We start from the raw sequence: 19,282 nt of genomic DNA on the forward strand, positions 1-19,282 counted from the left end.
CCAGGCTGGGTCTGTGCTAATGCCCCCCCGCCCCGGAGCGGTGGCCCAGGAGCTCCGCATTCCAGCAGAAAGCCTCACTGGGAGCATGGCGATCCTCGGGCTGTGTCGTGTATGGGGATGGGCAGGACCCTGAAACTGAGCTCCTGGGTTCGAAACCCAACTCTGAGGTGGGCAAGACAGACCCTACACCTGTGTGGGAACAAGAAAGAAGGGACAGGTAGAAGAGTGTCATTCCAGCATCCACTCAACCAGACAATGGTTGAGAACCTATCGTTCAGGCACTGGCTGAATGCTGGTCCAGAGCAGGGAGTATGTGGACGCAAATCCGTCTTCCAGGGAGAGGTAGCAAGCCAGCTAAAAAAGGTTATTGAAGGTCGTCAGGGGAATGGAGGGAGCTAGAGCAGGGAAGGGTTGTGGAAGTGCCAGGAACAGAGCAGGGACTTGCAGTGTTTCAAGCGGTGGCCAGAGGGACAGTCTCATGGAGCAGGGGACCTTTCAGCAGAGACTTGAAGGAGAGGAGGGAGGGAGGCATGCACATCTGGTGGAAGAGTATCCCGGGCAGGGGGAAGAGCATGTGCAAAGGCCCTGAGGTGGGAGCGTGTGTCCGGCACGTCCCTGCCGACATGTCCTGTAATGATGTGTGATGGGGAAGGGATGGCCCCTTAGAGGAGGGGACATTTAAGCTGAATGTGGGTGCCAGAGTGTCTCAGGCTGAGGGAACAGCGTGGACAAGTCTCCGCGACAGGAGTGAGCTCAGCATGTTTGAGAAGCAGCCAGAAGCCTGGCGGGAATGGTAGGAGGGGAGGTTGGGAAGGTGGGTGCTCTCAGCTCAGTGGGGGCTGGTGGAGGGTTTTGAGCAGACAGATGCTGGGCTCAGAGGCACAGCCCCTCTGTTTCCCCAGGAGAATCTCCTTCAAGGGCACACCCTCGGAGGAGCACGTGCGGGACGCCAGCCTGGGGCTGCTGACGGGCTACCTGGGGCCCATCGTGGACGCCATCGTGGGCTCCGTGGGGCGCTGTCCGCCTGCCATGCGCCTTGCCTTCAAGCAGCTGCACCAATGCGTGAAGGAGCGCTTCCCCCAGGTGGAGCATGAGGTGGGCCACGTGTCCCCATGGAGCACATGGGGAGACTGAGGCTGGGGAGGGGCGGTAGCTTGTCCAGGGTCACAGAGGGAGGCGGGGTGGGGTGGGGGACAGAACCTGGGCTGCTCACGCTCAAGTATGAGTCCTGTCGGAAGTGGGGATGGTATTCCCGGCAAGGTCTGGGATCCAGGGGTGGTGGTAAGAGTAGTGACAGCAGCTCCTGCTCTATATAGCCCTCACCGGGGGTCAGACCTACTTGTACGTGTTCCTTGCCTTGTCATAGCCACCCGATGGGACGGGCACCGATATTCTTCCATTTCCCAGAGTAGGAAGCAGAGGCCCAGAGAGATTGAGTCCTGTGATGCTGGGATTGGCACATGTCTAGGCAGGCTGGCACAAAGTGAGTGCATCTTAAATGCAGCTCTCAGAAAGAGAGTGTGAGCAAGAGGGAGTGAGAGCACCTGAGAGCGAGCGAGCCCACTGATGCCAGTAGGTGCTCTGTAGCAGACACCCAAAATAGCCCCAGATAAACCCCCACATGTGCTCGTGCTCTGCCACTGTTGACTTAAGAGTTGAGACCCCAGGGACTACCTCGGGCAGGTGAGCTGAATGAAGGCATGAGGCCGGTGTGGGGCGGCAGGGAGTGGTAGGGACTTGGGCAAGCTGGAACTCCCACGGCTGGTCTTAAGGGGGCCACTCCAGACGGTCAGTCATTGCCATGTAGGAATGGGGACCCAGTATTGCCAGATCATGAGAGTTTCTTTTCTAAAGGCAACCTTCTGGATTTTATGTGAAGTCTCTCATTTTTTTAAATGTTGGCACTAATTCGCCTAATGACAACGACAACAACACAACAACGCTTTGAGCCAGCTGTTACACGTTTGCAGCTGGACTGGTCCAAGGGTTACCCAGTGGAGCCCCCCTGGTGTAATGGTCGGCATCCCTTCCACGTGGCTGTTTTTGCCCTGCCTTACAAATGGCGTCACATCAGGCTAACTCTTACACAGTGCTGATGTCATAGAAACGCGGACTGGGGGTTCACTTTGCAGAAAAATCTGAGATCTGCTCAGTGTTAGAGATGTAACGGCCCAGTCCCTAGAGCTCGAGTTAAGAGCCCTTGATTACGCCACACTTCTCTCCACGTTCTGTTTACAGGTGGGGAAACTGAGGCCCAGAGAGGTAAAGAGCCTTGGCCAAGGATTGTGGACCCAGAGCGAGGCCTCTGGTCTCCCAGCAGGGGTTTCTCCCTTCTCCCCTCGGCCCCCGCTGAGGAGTGAGCTCTGGGCCTCCAAACTGGGACCTCACTGGATTTATGCCCCACTTTGCCAGGCTCTCGCCTGGGCTGCAGGTGCTAAGTGGGACACAGTGTGGCAGGGAGGAGGGAAGGGAAGAGGGGAGGCCAGCTCCCTAGACAGCCTGGTCCTTATGAGGGACCCAGTGTGACTCCCGAGTGCCCTCCAGTCCTCAGCTCCCATGGTGGGCAGAGGCCATGGGCAGGGAGCAGGGACTTTCTCAGGCCCACAAGGGTGAATGGGGTCACAGAAACCCAGGGGAACTCCTTTCTCTGCTGCTCTGACACCTGTTCCTCCTCCTTAAGAAAGGAAGTCAGAGCTGATGTCAAAGACTAAAATTACCCTGGAATACGGCAGATGGGAGGTGGGTGGTGGCCTTGGGGGCAGCTCAGGTCCCAGATGAGGGCGGGGCTAGGGGCAGAGACCCTCCTTTTGGGCAGCGTTAGGGACCTGGCTGTCGCCAGGGCTCACTGTCAGCGCGGAGGTGCCATAGGAAGTTGGCACGCACCCAGGGAGGGTATTGTCTCGAGTGTGAATACGGCCCCTAAATAAATACTGGCGCACATTCTCGGGCTAAATATAGCCGGGCAAGTGTGAAAGGTAGGTGGGGAGTGATCTGGGGAGAGCCAGATGCACCCAGGATAAAGGCACGCCCTCTCTCTGAGCTGCCTCTGCTGGCGCTGTGGGTGGGCCAGGCCCGGGACTCACCTGCAGGTGGGCCAGGCCCGGGACTCACACAGGGGGGCACCGCCCTTTACAGTTTGTAGGAGGCAGAGGCTGGGGCGGGGAGCGCACACAGGACAGGCTCAGGAGCCAGCTGGGCTGGGTTCACTCTTGAGCCTGTGTCCTCGTCCAGAAAATAGGGACAAGAGTACCTACTCCAGGGGATGGTTAGCAGTTCAGATGAGTTCTTGACACTCAGCAAGCGGTGTGCAGTAGCGAGGGTCGGATGCAGGAGAGGGTGATGAAGAGCCGAGGCCTCCGGTCCTACCTGGGTTCAAGTCTTAGCTCTGCCATTTACAGCTGTGTGGCCTTGGGCAGGTGACCTCTCTCTGGGCTTCAGTTGTCTTCCCTGTAAAATGGATATAGAATCCCTCCCAGGGTGAGTATGAAATAAACAAATGTATGGCCAGTTATCTGGCACGGTGCTATTAATAAAATAAATCATAGGTCTGGAGATCAAGTTCTGCCTCCACCACTCATCTGCTGTGTGATCTTGGGCCAGTCACTTGGCATCTCTGAATTTCTGCTTCGTCATCTGTAAAAGGGGAATAATGATGCTGCTTCCTTTCTAGGGCTGTGCCCTTAGCGCGGTGCTTGGAACAAAGCAGATTCTGAGGATGTTGGGCTAAAGCTGATCATGCAGGATTGGTATTGTTACTCTATTTTCCAGGTGGCGAAACTGAGGTCCAGAGAGAAAAAGCCATCTTGGCAGACCAGTATGGTCTTCTGGCCCATCTCCCATCCCACTTCCCCTTGCACGACCAATCTATAGTCCTTCCTGCCTCAGTTTCCCCATCTGGGAAGTGGGTCCTTGGGGGCTCCTCTCACCTGCTGCTCCTCTTGGCAGGATGTGAAGTACCTGGCCATAAGTGGCTTTCTCTTCCTGCGATTCTTTGCACCTGCCATCCTCACTCCAAAGCTGTTTGACCTCTGGGACCAGCATGCAGATCCCCAGACCAGCCGCTCACTGCTACTGCTTGCCAAGGTGCCAAAAGTGGAGTCCCACAGCCTGGGGGTTCTTAGCCAGGGAAAAGCATAGGAACAGAGGTGGAAAGCCAAACTGACAGAAGACCCAAATGACACCCAGAGAAATCCATCTGAAACACCCATTAGCCTTCCATCCTGAATGTGAAGGCATTTGTTCACATGTTCTCTAATTTTGTCTCTTAAAATGAAAACCCTACCCTTCCAGGACCAAAGTGGGAAGCGGGCTAGTAGTCACTTAAACCTTAGTGTGAATTAGACCATCCTTTGCAAAGTGGCCATATTTTGAGGTTCTGATGGGCTCCAAAGTATGCATGATAGGATAGGGCAGTCCTTAGTAGGGGAATCGAGCTCTGGAGGGAACAGAGTAAGGGCACTGGGGGTGCACATCTGTCCACAGGGAGGGGTAGATATTGTTCGAAGCAGGTGCTGCTATGAGTCTTCCCCTTTCATTGAGCACTGATTTGAGAGTCAGGACTCAGGGGCTCTGCTCTGGGTCCGCAGGCAGCCCTTCCCCCAGCAGTGACCTTGGCCCTGGCATCCCTTGCTTCTTTACTCCAGGCTGTGCAGAGCATTGGAAACCTGGGCCAGCAGCTGGGCCAGGGCAAGGAGCTATGGATGGCCCCCCTCCACCCTTTCCTGCTACAGAGTATCTCACGTGTGAGACACTTCCTGGACGAGCTGGTGGATGTGGATGGAGAGGAGGGTGAGTCCCTGCGTTCCTGCCACATCTGGCTTGTCACTCTGTAGACCCTTGGGACCTGCCCTTCCCCCTCCCACAACCCCACCCCAGTACTGAGACTGTGGACTTGTGGGTCAGCTAGTCAGTCAACGAACATTTCCTGGCCCCTCCTGTGCTAGGTCCCAGAGATGAACAGAGCTCAGGCCCCGTCCTCCAGGCTATCCCAGCCAATGTGGAGATGTGTGTGGGTGCTGTTGCATGGTGCGCACACAACCAAAAAATATCTCTTAAGTGCTTACTAGACAGTGTTCCAGGTGCTGGGGAAATAGCGGTGGACAAGACAGAAGAAACTCCTGTTCTCATGGAAGTTTTGTTCTAGCAGGGACCATGGGCTAAAGGCAAGAGGAGTTAGCAAATAGTACAGTATGTTCAGGAGTGATTGTGTAGGGAGAAAAAATAACGGAAGGAAGAGAATTTTGGGGTGGGGTGACAGGTTGAGATTTTAGGTGTGGTGGCCAGAAATGGCCTCACTTGGGTGCTATCAGAGCAAAGACCCAAGGAGGACAGAGAGCAAGCCATGAAGATCCCAGGGAAAACTATTCCAGGCTGGGAACAGCATGTGCGAAGGTCCTGAGGTGGCGAACAGGGAACCATAGGGAGGAGCCAATGTAGAAGAGGGAATGAGGGGGCACAACGGAGAGGTGGGGGCCAGACTGTAGGGGGGCTTCACAGGCAGCTGGGCTTTGATGGGGAGTGAAATGGAGCCTGGGACAGTTTTTTAAGCAGAAGAGTTGGGGCTAAGTCTGTATCACAGTATAGGGCCCAGTGCATGATATAGTTGGGTCCAAGTCGCATAAGAGGAACCTGTCAGAATGTGGAGCCCCTGTTGTGGCATGGCAGGGTCCCTGTGACCTTGGGGAGGAACACCCCCCACAGAAGGGGGGCTAGATCCCATGTACTCGCTGGACTGACTTCATGAGGCATGCCCCTCTGCTGATTGCCTGCACCACTGACTACAGAGCTTCAGGAGAGGGACGTCTACTTTGTGCTGCTTCCGGCCCCACCTTCCATGATCCACTCTCTAAGGGCAGGAGCCGTCTGCAGCGGTCCTGTTGTTCACCCTCCTGCCTCTAGGGGGCAGAGTCATGCTCGTCCATAGAGGCACCTGGGCACGCGGGCAGGGCAAGTTGAGCCTGGATATGAGGGTTTCACTGTCCCCCCCCCCATTTCCCAGTGGCTGGGGGCCCAGCCAGGGCCCTGGTGGCCCCCTCGGTGATCGTCCGTGAAGGTTACCTGCTGAAGCGCAAGGAGGAGCCCGCCAGCCTGACCACCCGCTTCGCCTTCAAGAAGCGGTACTTCTGGCTCAGCGGGGAGGCGCTCTCCTACTCCAAGAGTCCTGAGTGGCAGGTGGGGCTCCAGCCCACAGCCGGGGCGGGGGGGGGGGCGGGGGGCGCGGGGAGGCGGTTTCCAGCTGCGGCCTCCCTCCCTGAGCCGCCTCTCTGTAAGCAGGGGGAAACTGAGGTCCGGGAGGGAGCAAGGACTTAGCAAGTCCAAAGTCTCAGGCCAGGCTCTGCTCACACCTTTGGGCCAGTGTGGGCACAGGACAGACATAGGCATCCGCCTGCACACACACCATCAGACGTCCTTTAGCTGGTGCTATCTTGTTCACATAAAATTGGATCTGCTCGCCCAGAGGTCCCCGCCTGGATGTCTATGTACACACACACACACACACACACAGCCACTTGTTTACTCAGTCATTCATCAAACAATGATTGAATGCCTCCTGCATACCACGCAGTGTTCTAGGCGCTGGACATACAGCACTAAACAAGGCATAGGATCCTTGTTCTCGTAGGGTTGCCACTGAAATGCAGCAGAACTCAGGCACCTGCTGGTGTGTACGCATTTCTGTGTCTGCACGTCGGTGCATGACAGCTAACACCGGACAGGGCCTGCTTGCTCATTATTCCCACTTCGTCAGCAAAGCATAGAGTCCAGAGTTTCACTCCCTGGTTTTCAACTCTGGCTCTACTAGCTGAGTGACCTCAGGAGGGTCATGGGTCCTCCTGGGTCTCAGTTTCCTCCTCGGCACACAGACCCAGCCTCAGAAGTTGGTGTTAGTTGGTAACTGCGGAGTGCTGGAAAGCACATCCCGTCTGCCATGTCGATGGTTGCTGGGCTGATGGATGGATGACGGTGATGGACACGGGTTCCCCGGGTAGTCGGCGCTTCCTTAGACGGGGCAGGACTGGGGGACTCAGTGCTCGAGACAGGGGTCATGAGCCCAGATTAGAGACACACCCCCGGGGAACATCCCCAAAGGAAAGCTGTCCTTGGGCGCCACCACCCCGGCCCCCAGCCCACCCTGCAGCGACAGACCTGTCTCCCAGATGCGCTCCTCCATCCCGGTGTCGCACATCCGTGCCGTGGAGCGCGTGGACGAGGGCGCCTTCCAGCTGCCGCACGTGATGCAGGTGTTAACGCAGGACGCTGCTGGCGTGCTGCACACCACTTACCTCCAGTGCAAGGTAAGGCGCCGCAAGGATGGGGCGGAGGGCATCCCTTAGGTTCCGCACCCCTGACATCCCCCGCACCTCCCCCCACCCCGGCTTCCCGCAGAATGTGAATGAGCTCAACCAGTGGCTGTCAGCGCTGCGCAAGGCCAGCGCCCCCAACCCGGACAAGCTGGCCGCCTGCCACCCTGGTGCCTTCCGCAGTTCGCGCTGGACCTGCTGCCTCCAGGCTGAGCGCTCAGGTGAGGGGCAGGGTGGGCTCGGGTTCGGCCCTCCCTACCTGTCAATCAGCGGATGCCCCACCTCCTCTGGCCGCTGTGCGACCTGGGGCAAGTTTCTTAACCTCGTTATGCCTCAGTCTCCTGAAGCGTGGAACGGGGTTGATGACGGTCCCTGCCTCCTAGGGTTGTGAGGAGCGAGTGAGTTGATAGACACAAAGCACGTAGAACGCTGCCGAGCATGTAGTGCTCAGTATATATGAGGTCTTGTTTTTTTAAGCACCTACTATGTGCCAAGCATCTAGTGGAACACAGACATCAGGCTTGCTCTGGAGGAAGACAAGTGAATAATCAGACAATTGTAATACAGTCTTCTAAGTACCAAGATGAGGCTTTTGAGACTCCAGAGAATGCCTCTGACCCAGCCCCAGAGTAGGAGATCAGGGGGCCTTCCTGGAGGAGGTGCTGTCACCTAAGAAGAGTAGGCGTTAAGCAACAAAGTTGGAGACAGGGATGGGGTAAGGAAGTGTAGCCAGAGCATAGAGCATGAGCAAAGGCCCGGAGGTGGCAGAGGGAGGCTGAAAGATTGCAAAGGGTTTGCGTGGCTGGAGCCCGGACTGCGGGAGGAGGCTAGAAGGAGGTGAGGCTACCGCTCTGCTGGGTGGGAGCAGAGGCAGTGGGGCGTGATGGAAGTAGGTCGGAAGAGTGAGTTTAGAGGCAGAAGGGTCGGGGCTTGGGGACCATCAGCAGCGGGGGCTTCTGGAGGGGGTGACAGGAGGCAGTCCTGATGGCGCCGTGTCCCCCTCAGCTGCTGGTTGCAGCCGCACACACTCGGCCGTCACCCTGGGGGACTGGAGCGACCCGCTGGATCCTGACGCTGAGATCCAGATGGTGTACCGGCAGCTGCTCCTGGGGCGGGACCAGCTCAGGTGGGTGCCCCTGCCCAGCCTCCCCTCCCGCCCCTCGCAATGGCCAGCCGGGCCAGCTGCCCAGCATGGCCCCCCACGTTCATTTATTCATTCTTTCCATCTGCTTCAGCTGAGCTTCCCGGTGCACGGCGTGCAGGCTCAAGGGGAGGACGGGGAGGCATCCTCGGGCAGGCCCCAGTGCAGAAGTGTGTCCTGGATCTTTTCATATCCGGGTCCCTGGAGACACGGGCACAGACCTTGGATGTGTTCCTTTTCCTTCCTGGTGGGCTTCAGTGCTACCCAGTGACCGATTTGTTTCAGCTCCTTCTAGAGTGGGTTCTGAAACTGGCCTGTCTGGTTTCGAATTCTGGGCTAGCCACTTACTGGCTGTGTGATCTCGGGCACATTGCTTACCCTCTCTGTACCTCTGTTTCTTCATATGGAAAACAGGGATAATAATAGTACCTTCCTCCTGCGGTTGTCCTGAGGGGTCAGATGAGCTAATGCAGGTAAGGCATTTTGTAGATGCCCAGTCACCACATAGACAGCAACGGTTATTATGCTGTGCAACCTTAGGCAAGCTACTTTACCTCTCTGTATCTCAGTGGACTGTATAATGGAGCCAATAGTAAGTCCTTACCTTGGATACATCTTTTGTGATACTTAAATGAGAATACACGGGAATGGCTTATAATAGTGTCTGGTACTCTGTAAGTATTTGCTGTGATGATGGTGGTGGTGATGGTGACAGGTGGGAACCTGTCATGTCTCTTGCAACCAGCAGAGAATCTCCGGGGCGGAGAATAAGATCGGGAGTCAGGGACCAACCCTGTCTTTCTCCCTTTCAACTTCCAGGATGAAATTCCAGGAGGATCCCAACATAGATTCCAGTCCAGAGGCAGACGCAGAGAAGGGCTCCGGGGCCACGGAAGGTGAGCGGCTAAGGAGGTCCCGTTTTTTTGCCATCTCGGCCACTTGCCATAACTTGCCAAACACACACCTATGTCCTTCCCCACTCCCCTCCCCTTCGCAGTTCACCAGCAAGTTTGGTGAATGGGGGGATGGAGTGTGTGGGCTTTCAGGGCGTAGGGCCAGCCTGGAGCCTGAGAAAGCCACTGGGTCTGGGTTATGGCAGCCTGCCTAGGCCTGGCTGAGCCCCTGTGGCTCCTTGTCTCCCTCGCAGGGGTCTGTCCCGATGCCCTGGCCCGGCACAGAGAGGCAGCTGCCCGCCTGCTGGAGGTGCTCGAAGATCTGGACAGAGCCCATGAAGAGTTCCAGCAGCGGGAGCAGCAGAGGGCAGCCCTGAGCCCCCTCGGGCACTGAGAAAAGGCCAGAACCAGCATGGAAGGAGGAGGAAGGCACCAGAGGACCCCCCTCTCGGAGCACCCTGGCGTCTTGAGGCTGTCCTGTTCCTCATTGATGCTGTAGGGTGCAGGCTTCTGCAGATCTCCTAGTCTCTGTGCCCTAAGTGCAGAACCCCGGGCGCGGAAGCCCTGTGGCAGGGGGCTGGCCTTTGTACTGAATGAATCTCAGTCTCTGGGCTGAAGCAGATGGGAGTGGATGGGATAAGGAGCCTGACTCATTCGGCTCAGCGGAAGGTCTCTGCTAAACCAGACTGGCTCCTACCCACACCGACCAGGCCCGTCTGGTCCTGAGCTGCTGGATACAGCTCTCTGTGAATCCCTGACACCCACGTGGCCTTGTTGCCCCAGACAGGCACTAAAGAGGCTCAGCCCTTCCTGTTTTCATGTCTGCCAATACGTGTAACCTCACTGATCCTCCTGAACCCTGCCTTGGCCGAGAGTCCTAACCACAAACTTCCAGAATCTGGTTCCCTTGGGAATAATGGAGGCTTGGAGCTCAGCGTGCCAGACTCAGACCCTTGGAGCCTGGGAGACCTTGGCCTAGGTTCTGACCCCCTCTCTGAGCCTCAGTTCATGCTGTATAAAATGAGGGAGTGTCTAGATGTGTGGTTGTCAAACTGGGTTCCATGGAACTGGTTTGGGAGCCAGGGAGGTGTTTCTTAGACTGTGCTCCAAAACTCACGCCCTAGGTTGTCTGCTAGAAATGCAGATTATCGGCCCCCACCCAGGTTTACTGAATCAGAATCTGAAGGAGTGTGGGCACATGGACCAGGATTTTTAACAAGTTCCCTGGTGATATGGTCGAATACAGGATTTGATGATCACGGGGCTGGGCAATTTTGTATAGTGGGGTTTGAAGTGAGATTTTGTTTGAGAATGAATCATAGAGGGTAAAATATTTGGGAACACCCAACTGGCAGAACTGGAAGGGCCTCTAAGGACTCATTTCTGGGTTTTGTGTGACTAGAGGGTGGGACAGAAACCAAAGCGTATCTGGAGATTAGGGGGACCCAGGAAGATGCAGCGCTATCCCTAGCGTGGCCAGCAGGGGTCGCCTGGAGCCGCAGAATCTGCCTCCGCCACCCAGCATCCTGGGATGCTGCCTTGCTGATAGGAAGCTTGTTGCAGATCCTGGGATCTGTCCCTAGACAGAACTGGGCCCTCCTTTCTTAGGGCAGGGGCTGGGGCTCGAGGAGCCAGTCACGGTGTCTCCCAGCTCGTCCATGTTTTTCCGTAAGCTCTCAGTTCCCAGCCCAACTCCCTCATTCCCAGTACTGTTGGGTGGTGGGGGGGGGGGTCCCTCATTCCCAGTACTCTACTAGGGAGCAGCTGTGTGCATTGCCTTGGGCCGTGCCTGAGAACAGCACCTTCAGCCCCGCCTCTTGGGGACTAGGGCTGGGAGGGCCTGCCTCTGTCACCTTCACACTCCCTGTGTGCCCTAAGACTAGAGAATTATGGGGACCCTTCATCTCCAGCTGCCCAAGGCTGAGAGGGGCAATGGTCCTGGGGCCATCATTTTGTTGCAAGCTCCCCGATGGGGTGGGCCAGAGGCCCCCCAGGGACAGAGCTACCCACCCCACTCCACCCCTCCGCAGGAAAAGACTGAGTGAGGAGGAGAAAGACCATTTATTTCTCCACCCACAGTGGGACTGGTAGGTTTTCAAAAGAGCAATCGCTGGCGTCCCTTTAAATCTTGGCTGACTTCCACCGTGGCAGCCAATCAACAGAGGCGGAGCTGGTGAGTTGCCTGGGCAACAGGCCCCTGGTTGGCCAAGACCATCAGCCACCCCACTGCCCACTCCCAAGGAAAGGAAAATGGACTCTTTGCTGTCCGGTCTGCTTTTTAGACCTGCTGGCCTAAGCTAGGCCTCCTCGTCTTGCTCCTGAAGCCAAAAGCTCCAGCCTCTGGATCTTGACGTTTGGGAGCATTTGGTGGAGAGGATGGGGTGGGGAGGACAGTGCCTTTATCTGGGACAGACAGAAGGCCTGGGGATGGGAGGGGAGAAGAAGGACGTCAGAGTCCCAGAAGGATGGAGACACCAGCACAGAATAAGATCCCCCTGGCCCTCTCTCGAGGGGCCGCCCCTCTCTCTGGCCTGCCCCTTTGCAAACCTGCTGACTAAGCTGGGGCTTCTACCTCATGGGCCCACAACTGTCCATCAGTGGGTGGCAGAGATGGGTGACAGAGATGGGGGGGGCGGGGAGAGGCTGAGCTTCCCAAGGGCCCCTTACCCCTTGGAGCCCCAGCAGGCCCCCGGGGTGCTTGACCTGAATCCTGCCTGCAGACAAGCCTGTACTGATGTGATAGAGACACAGATGGGAATCCATATGGAGTATCACAGGGGTCGTCTGTCTCTTCCCCCCCAGTCTGGGGGTAAGTAGAGGCACGTGGGTGTGCGTGCATGTGTTCAACAGGACACGTGTGTTTGCGTGAGGGGGTGGGGCTCTTTCTTTTTGGTAGGGAGGTTGCTGTGGTTCCTGGTACTGTCTCCGCCACCCTCTCGGGGAGCTACAAGTCGGAGCTGGCTGGCCTGCCATCCTCCCAGCATGTTCCAGCTACCTCCAGCCACATCTCCAGAATGCTTCTGGCTCCTTCCGCAGGCTCCTCCCCAGCCCTGAACCTGGGCCACCAGGACACACCTGGTGGAGGGAGGCAAGTGCCGGACCAGGGGGCCAAGCAAGAGGGAAGGTGGGCAGCCTCGGGCTTCAGGCCTTGGCCGCAGCCTCGGACACGCCCTGGGCTGTGAGCTCCGCCAGCACGTTGTCTAGGTAGCTAGCGTCCGGGTAGCCGTGGCCTGTGAGGTTGGACCCAAACTCGGTCTTGTGGTGGATCTCATTCCACACCACGGTGTCCGACTCGCCCGTGGTATTGGATGTGCCGATGGTGAAGATGAGTCTCCGCTCCCAGGCCGTGATGAGCAGCCTGAGCACCTGGTGGGCAGATACCGGGGCAGGTGTGGGCGTGAGGGGAGGGCCCCGGCAGCCCCACCCTGTGGCTGGAGCCCCCGTCCCCCGCCCCCTAATCCAGCCTCCCTCCCTCCCTGGCCACTCTGTGGCTCCGTTAGTGCCTTCTAAGCCCTGCAGCCTTCCCAGTGGCCACCCAGCCTGGCCATGTCCCTAGGTGGGCTCCCAGTAAGAGCTCTTTCCAGGCTCTCTGCCTGTTTCATCTGGGTCGCAAATGGAAGGCCCTCAGCCGTATCTGGTGTACTAAATAGCCACTTGGTGACTTCTGGAGCTCTCCCATGAGAGTCAGAAGGTCTGACTTCTCTTGAAAAACAGGAAGTGACGCCGACAGTCGGGAGTGTGGTGGTGAAGAGCCCGGACTGCATGGGGTGAAATCCAGGCTCTCCCACTTACTAGCTGTGTGACCTTGGGCAAGTCACTTGCCTGTCGGACACTTCTGTAAAATGGGGTCAAGACCTTGACCTCACCAAGCTGCAAATGAGATGCGGGGTGTGACGCAACTGGCAGGGCCGGACTTGCACTAGGGGGTAGTGGTTGATGTTGGTGCAGAGAGGAAACAGGGATTGGGGGTGAGGGGGACCCTGGCCAGCTCCCACACCCCTGCACCCTCAGGGCACCCACCTTCCGGCCCTTCTCGTTGTTGGGTAGATAGCAGTGGCGCGGGAAGCCTCTTGCGGTGAACTTCTTGCCTGGGTTGGGGTGCTCGGGGCCCTGTGGGGAGGGGAGCACAGGCTTGAACCGCAGATAGGTGTGTGTGGGGGGGGGGCTCTGCAGGGTTCAGAGGAGTTGAGACCAGGGGGCCAGGGCGGGGGTCACCTGGATGCCTGTGGGGATGTCATAGACAATGCGGATGGTCTGGGTGTCAGCGAAGCCCGGCAGCGAGTGGGGGATGAGGTGGAACTCCATCTTCCCGGGCGGCTGAGTGCCCGTCTTCTCTCCGTAGATGGCCTTGCAGGTGGGGCACTGCAGGCTGCCATCCTGGGGCGGGGACAGCGGCTGGCGGTGAGGCCCCCAGGCATCCCGGCCCCGCCCCTCTACCTGCGCCCCACCCACTGGCCCGCGCCGCCCACCTTGTTGCCATTGGAGTACATGGCCACGAGGCACAGCAGGTGGTACATGTGGCCGCAGCGGCCCAGGCGGCCCACAAGCTCGGGCCGCACGCCCTTGTGCCGAAGCACGCCCTCGTAACCGGATGCGGTGACCAGGCGCTCCATGCAGATGGTGCAGTCCTGCGGGCAGGGGCACAGAGAGGAGACTGAGGACGGGCCGGGGCAGGATACCCTCAGGTGGGCGCTGCCCCTGGGCGGGGCCATGCCCCTAGTCCCCCAACTCCCCAAGAGTGTCAGACTGCCTCGCCTCTGGTACCCATTTGGCAAAGGGCGAAGACACCCCCTTACACTGAATGCAGACACACGGCAGAGGAGGACGGGGCCCCCTCGCAGCCCCCCTCCAGAGGTATTACAGCTTTAACTATACAAAAGAAACATTTAAATATGGGGTGGGAAATACGGGTGAAAATAAGATACGAAAAGTGCCCGGGCCAGGCCCCGCCCGTGGGGGCTCACCTCATCTGGCGGGTTCTTCACCTTCTGCATGTACCTTCGAACCACATCCTCGGGGTTCTTACCTGCAAGGACACAGCGGGGTGGGTTCGAGGGTGCCTAGAATCTCCCCCTGAGGGCTTGGCTCAGGACGGGGTCAGGGGTCAGAGAGGGGTTGGCAGGAGTCACCTGTCAGCGGTTGCCGCACTCAGAGTTGGTGGCAGAGGGGGTCAGGGGAAAGGGAGCTGAGATCAGGAGATGGAGGTGGAGTTCTAAGTCCTAAGAACAAACTGGAGTTAGGGGTCAGAGGCGCTGGGGTCAAGGGTGAGGTTAGTGGGGTCAGGGTCAGCGCGGAAGGCGTACTCTTCTTGAGGTGCTTCTTCTTGGTCTTGCGGCACGCCCCGGGCACCCCGGGCACGGGCTTGACGTCGCTCTTGCTCACAGGCGGCGGGTGCAGGATGGGCTTGGGGGCCCGCGTCAGGCACACCGGCAGGCCCGCCGCACACAGCAGGATCCCGGTCATCCCTGTTGAGAGGGCGGGGCCGTCAGGGGGCGGGGCGCCCACCTGGTCCCCTCCCACCCCGCCCTCCCGCCTTTGGGAGAGCCCTCCCCAGGCCCCGCCCACCTGCTCGGCCCGGGAATCCGGGAGCCTTCAGGTGGGTAGGCTGGGGCCCCCTGCGCCCCACCGCGGGTGGAAGCCGAGTGGGATGCCTTCTGCAGTCCCACCCCGGTGTCAGTGGGACGTTTCCTCTGGGCTCCGCCCACTAGTCCCGTCAGGGGGCGGAGCCACAGGACAGGCAGGTGGGGCCGCCTTCTCGTGGGCCCCGCCCTTCTGTCCCTTCAGGGCTGGATCTCACCTGCCAGGGCCGGATGGACTGGCCCGGTACCATTCAAGTTCTTCACTGGGAGCGCGGGGACCCTGAGGGGAGAAAAGAGGCCGTAGTGGACTCCAGCCCCACACCAGAAGATCAGGGGATCCTGGTTTGCCTTCTGGCTCCTGGGCATGCTCTGACCTCTTTGTGCCTGTCCCGTCATTTAGAATGATCACCAGGGTCACAAACATCCTTCTTTGGGGGGGGGTGATTGGGATCTCTGCCCCAGTTACAATGGAATGGACCCCTAGACTTAGTACTTTCTTCCCCACACCTCAGCTGGCTTCCCTTGCAAGAACTTGGGGTCCAACAGCTCCCTTCCACTGGCCACTGTGCCTTAAAACCAACTATGAGTGATGTAGCCATTCCAGCATTTCTCCCAATAAAAGGTTCTGGGAAAGAGGCATTCAGGGATCAAATAAGTTACAAAACACGTCACCGTCTCCTTGAAAATTCACAACATATATGAGCACATTGAAGGCTCTGATAAGTCCTGCATAAAGAAATGTGATTGGGAAGGATAAATCCGGGTTTTCCAAAGACATTTTACAGTGAACACTTTTTTACCCCTCTTGAAGATCTACTAATGTCGGTTCCTATAACTGAGGCATTGCCTCTCTTCAAATGAAGAGGCCCTAGGAAACCATAGCCTGCTTCCCCTCTTTGTCCTTCCCCACCAAAGAGCTCTGGCTTTTAAAATCAGCCAGAGCTACTCTCATATCTCAGCTCAAGCACTAACTGGCTGGGTGTCACACAGCACATCACAGCACCTCTCATAAGCCTGTCTCCCATCTGTAAAGTGGCACTTTCCTTATGTTTGCTTCAAGGAGTCCATGAAATTCTGCATGTCAAGGGTCCAGCAGAATTCCTGGCACCTAAAAAAGCCATTACCCATCACCAACACCCCACTGATGAGTAACCCTGCCTGAGCAGTTTCACCTCTCTACACCTCGGCCCGCTAAGTCACGGTGTATCTCCCCTTCCCCTTGGAGAAGAAACCATGAAAGTACTGCAGTGACAAGCTTGGGCAAGTCGCTGAACCTCTGTGACCCTCCATTTCCTCATCTGTAAAATGGGGATAATCACACCTCACCCCCAGGGCTGCTGGGAGGGCTGAATGAGAATGGCTGCGGTGATCTGTACACTATGCCCGCCTGAGTTGTCACGACTTCAGCGCTGGATTACGTAGGTGTACTACGGTCTGTCTGGCTGTTGACGTGCTGGGTAGATAAGTCTCCATGCAGAGACGTGTTCTTAAAGCCAGGGGAGCCAGAGGGGCTTGGGCGATGTGCCAGGAGAGGGTGTAGGAGGGGATGGGGGCAGGGACAGCTGGGGAAGTTGCTGCTACCATCCCCTTTGCCTGCCTGCTAAGGTCTGAGCCTGGCCAGGGCTGCCTGGTTACCTGCCCCTGGCAGGCACAGGCGATCCCGGGCAGCCGGCTGGAAAGCATCTTTGAGCAAATGGTATGCTTGGCAGGCTTGGGCACAGCTGCAGCAGATCCAGAAACACACACACACACACACACACACACACTCCTGGGGAACAGGCGTTATTTTTCCGTGCACACATATACTGGGGGAACATACCACACATCCAAGTACACAGACACACACACACAACATAGAGAACACTGCACCAACGTGCACCTCCCCACACAGATACACACATCCCGGGAAGCTCCTTCCCCAGACACAGACACGGAATACATGTGCGTGGGGGAACGCACCACACACATTTGCACACAGACACACAAAAGCACACAAATGCACCAACACACTAGGGAACATATACCACACACACAGATATCCAAAGACACAGATGCATCTCAGGGAACACACACACACACACTTCTGCAGGGGACACACCATGCACACGGAGGCACACCCATGCACACGGTGTAAGGGCATGCCACTGGACGAGAGAAGCCAGCTCATGCAGCCACCCGGTGCACCTGGTGCACATGCAGCCACCCGGTGCACATGGGGACACACAGAGACATGCAGATGCTTGGCTGGGGAGGCCCCCACTTTGCCCAGAGTCTTGTTCACCCCTGCACTGCACACAGCCTCTACTCTCCCTGCTCAGCAGCACAGACTGAACTTGGGCTCCCTGCAACACTCCTCCCAGACCTCTCTGATGGCGTGGGGAGGGGTCTGCAGCAGATATCAGGGTCATCAAACACTTTGGTGACCTGAGCCACTGAACACAGCCCTGGAGAAGGGTACCACCTGGTCACAGTTGAGGTGTGTGTGCAGAAAGGTGCTGTGCCTCAATTTCCCCATCTGTAATGGGGATAAAGCCCTGTGGGCATTCAGTGAGTTAAAACATGAAAAGCTCATAGTATGGTGCAGGGGTGTGAGCGGAGAAGGATTTTCTCCTTCTTGTAGCCTGCTGGGACCCAAGAGATGGGGCTGAGTTTCCATCTGACCCTCCAAGGGTCTGTCATAATCCTCTAGGACCTTCCTGCAGGAGGATATCACCTAATCTCATCCCTCCTCTTACTCTTACAGGAAAACAAAGGGGCACATACCTCAAGCTTCTCCTCTTCCATGCCCTGTTCTTTAATAGAGTTCTAGTGTAGGCACACTGCTAAGGCCCTCAGAATATCTAGGTCCCCCCCTACCTCCTATCTCCCCTTCTGTCTCATGAAAAAAAAAATCCTTCTTTTTCTCCAGGGCTATCTGTAAAATGGATAGCAAGAACAATATTTAGCACGCAAACCACTACTGCTTGTCTTCTACTGGTGGCAGACATCACTAATCCATCGCAGCACTCTCAAGCTAAGCAGAATCCTCAGCACAGCCTCTGCCCATCAGGGAGGACAGTTCACTACCCCAGGTCTACCTAATGCCCAGCATCTGGTCCAGTTCATGACCCTGGTCCTCCTGAGTCTTTGTCCTGGGATTTAGGCAGGAGGGCACCTCGGAAAGGGAAGGTTTCTAAAATCTCAGCCACCCAACAATTTCTGGCAGCCCTTAAAAACCACAGAACCCAATTTACAAAAATTAGTCTTGCTCCTGGGAAGGTGGTGGATAGGGTGTGACGGTGGGGCTGTTTTTTATTTACTCATTACGAGCCGGGGAAGAGTGTGAAGGCAGCCCCCAGCCTCTCTCAATCTGCAGGCCCTCTGAGAGAACCCAGGGTAGCAGGGTTCCCACGATGCCCGAGCGTGGGAGCCACCCGGGGCCCCCTTTTGATGTGGGATGCACTGTTTCCTCCGAGTCAGCGAGCACATCCTCATGCCCTGGACAAGAGTCTGCTGCCCGCAGGCCTCCCGGAAGGGGGGCCGGCCTGCACTCTCTGCTCCACCCTCTTGGGGCCCAGACTGGCAAAGGGTAAGAGGAAGCCATCGGACCCCCTTGAGATCTGCTCTAACCGGAAGCCAGGGCTGGCCACCCCAGGATGGAGATGGGTCCCATTGCCACACTGGGTTTCCTGATGTCTTCCCCACCTCTGCATCAGCTCTGTTCTTCTTCTGCCCTCAACCCCACACAGATCTTACCTTGCTCAGGGTAAAATCCAACCTCCTTACCTTATGTGAGATAGCCAGTACCTACCCCTTGAACTCTGTTTCCCCTGTAGTCACCCCTCACCCACCCTACCCCAGCCCCACCCCACCTACCCCTGGTCTTTGTGCTGTTCTGGAACACACCAGCCATATTCCTACCCCAGGGCCTTTGCACTTGCTGATCTCTCTCTCATAATGCTCTTCCCCAGATGTCCTCATGCCTTGATCCCTCACTTAACACAGATTTCTGCTCAAATGTCACCTTATCAGAGACCTTCCCTACCATTTAACTCCAGAGAAATCTCTGTCTTTGCATTACCTTATTGATTGGTTGATTGTCTTAGTGCTAACCATGACCTGATTATAAAGTCTTTGATCTGACCAGGCCCTCCCTGACTCTGTGGCCTCATCTCCTACACGCTCCGTTTTGCTCCTCCAGACACATCTGTTGTGGCTCTAACCCACTGAACATAGTCCCCTGTCAGGGCCTCTGCTCGAAGGCTTTCCCCCCAGATGCCAAATGGCTCTCCGAGGTCTCTGCGGCAATGGCCACCTCATCACAGAGACCTTCCTTGACCACCTGACCTCAACCCTAGTATACAGCACATAACAGGTGTTTGAGAAACA

The 19,282-nt window shown here is 57.1% G+C and overlaps 2 protein-coding genes across 3 annotated transcripts in view; one reads left to right on the forward strand and one right to left on the reverse strand.

Moving 5' to 3' along the window:
* RASAL1 (RAS protein activator like 1) overlaps positions 1-10,690 on the forward strand; it is a 28,370-nt gene extending 17,680 nt beyond the window's left edge. The window contains exons 13-21 of the mRNA XM_080821592.1: positions 903-1,095; positions 3,946-4,083; positions 4,644-4,788; positions 5,999-6,171; positions 7,158-7,295; positions 7,387-7,522; positions 8,307-8,427; positions 9,262-9,338; positions 9,590-10,690. Of these exons, the coding sequence (XP_080677718.1) occupies positions 903-1,095; positions 3,946-4,083; positions 4,644-4,788; positions 5,999-6,171; positions 7,158-7,295; positions 7,387-7,522; positions 8,307-8,427; positions 9,262-9,338; positions 9,590-9,729 (1,261 nt within the window). The 3' untranslated portion in view covers positions 9,730-10,690. The remainder of the gene's footprint in view (positions 1-902; positions 1,096-3,945; positions 4,084-4,643; positions 4,789-5,998; positions 6,172-7,157; positions 7,296-7,386; positions 7,523-8,306; positions 8,428-9,261; positions 9,339-9,589) is intronic.
* A 687-nt stretch (positions 10,691-11,377) lies between these two features.
* The window catches only part of DTX1 (deltex E3 ubiquitin ligase 1), a gene marked incomplete at its 5' end in the record, with an annotated part of 32,518 nt that continues 24,613 nt past the window's right edge, over positions 11,378-19,282 (reverse strand). The window contains 7 exons of one of the 2 annotated variants that reach the window (XM_080821674.1): positions 11,378-12,701; positions 13,356-13,445; positions 13,551-13,712; positions 13,805-13,963; positions 14,300-14,361; positions 14,639-14,800; positions 15,133-15,194. In XM_080821674.1, coding sequence (XP_080677800.1) covers positions 12,477-12,701; positions 13,356-13,445; positions 13,551-13,712; positions 13,805-13,963; positions 14,300-14,361; positions 14,639-14,800; positions 15,133-15,194 — 922 coding nt within the window. In that variant the 3' untranslated portion in view covers positions 11,378-12,476. Of the gene's footprint in view, positions 12,702-13,355; positions 13,446-13,550; positions 13,713-13,783; positions 13,964-14,299; positions 14,362-14,638; positions 14,801-15,132; positions 15,195-19,282 lie in introns of both variants that reach the window. The other variant, XM_080821673.1, reaches the window with a different exon arrangement.

The sequence above is a fragment of the Martes martes genome (genome assembly GCF_963455335.1).
Source record: "Martes martes genome assembly, chromosome: 13".
NCBI classification, from domain to species: domain Eukaryota; kingdom Metazoa; phylum Chordata; class Mammalia; order Carnivora; family Mustelidae; genus Martes; species Martes martes.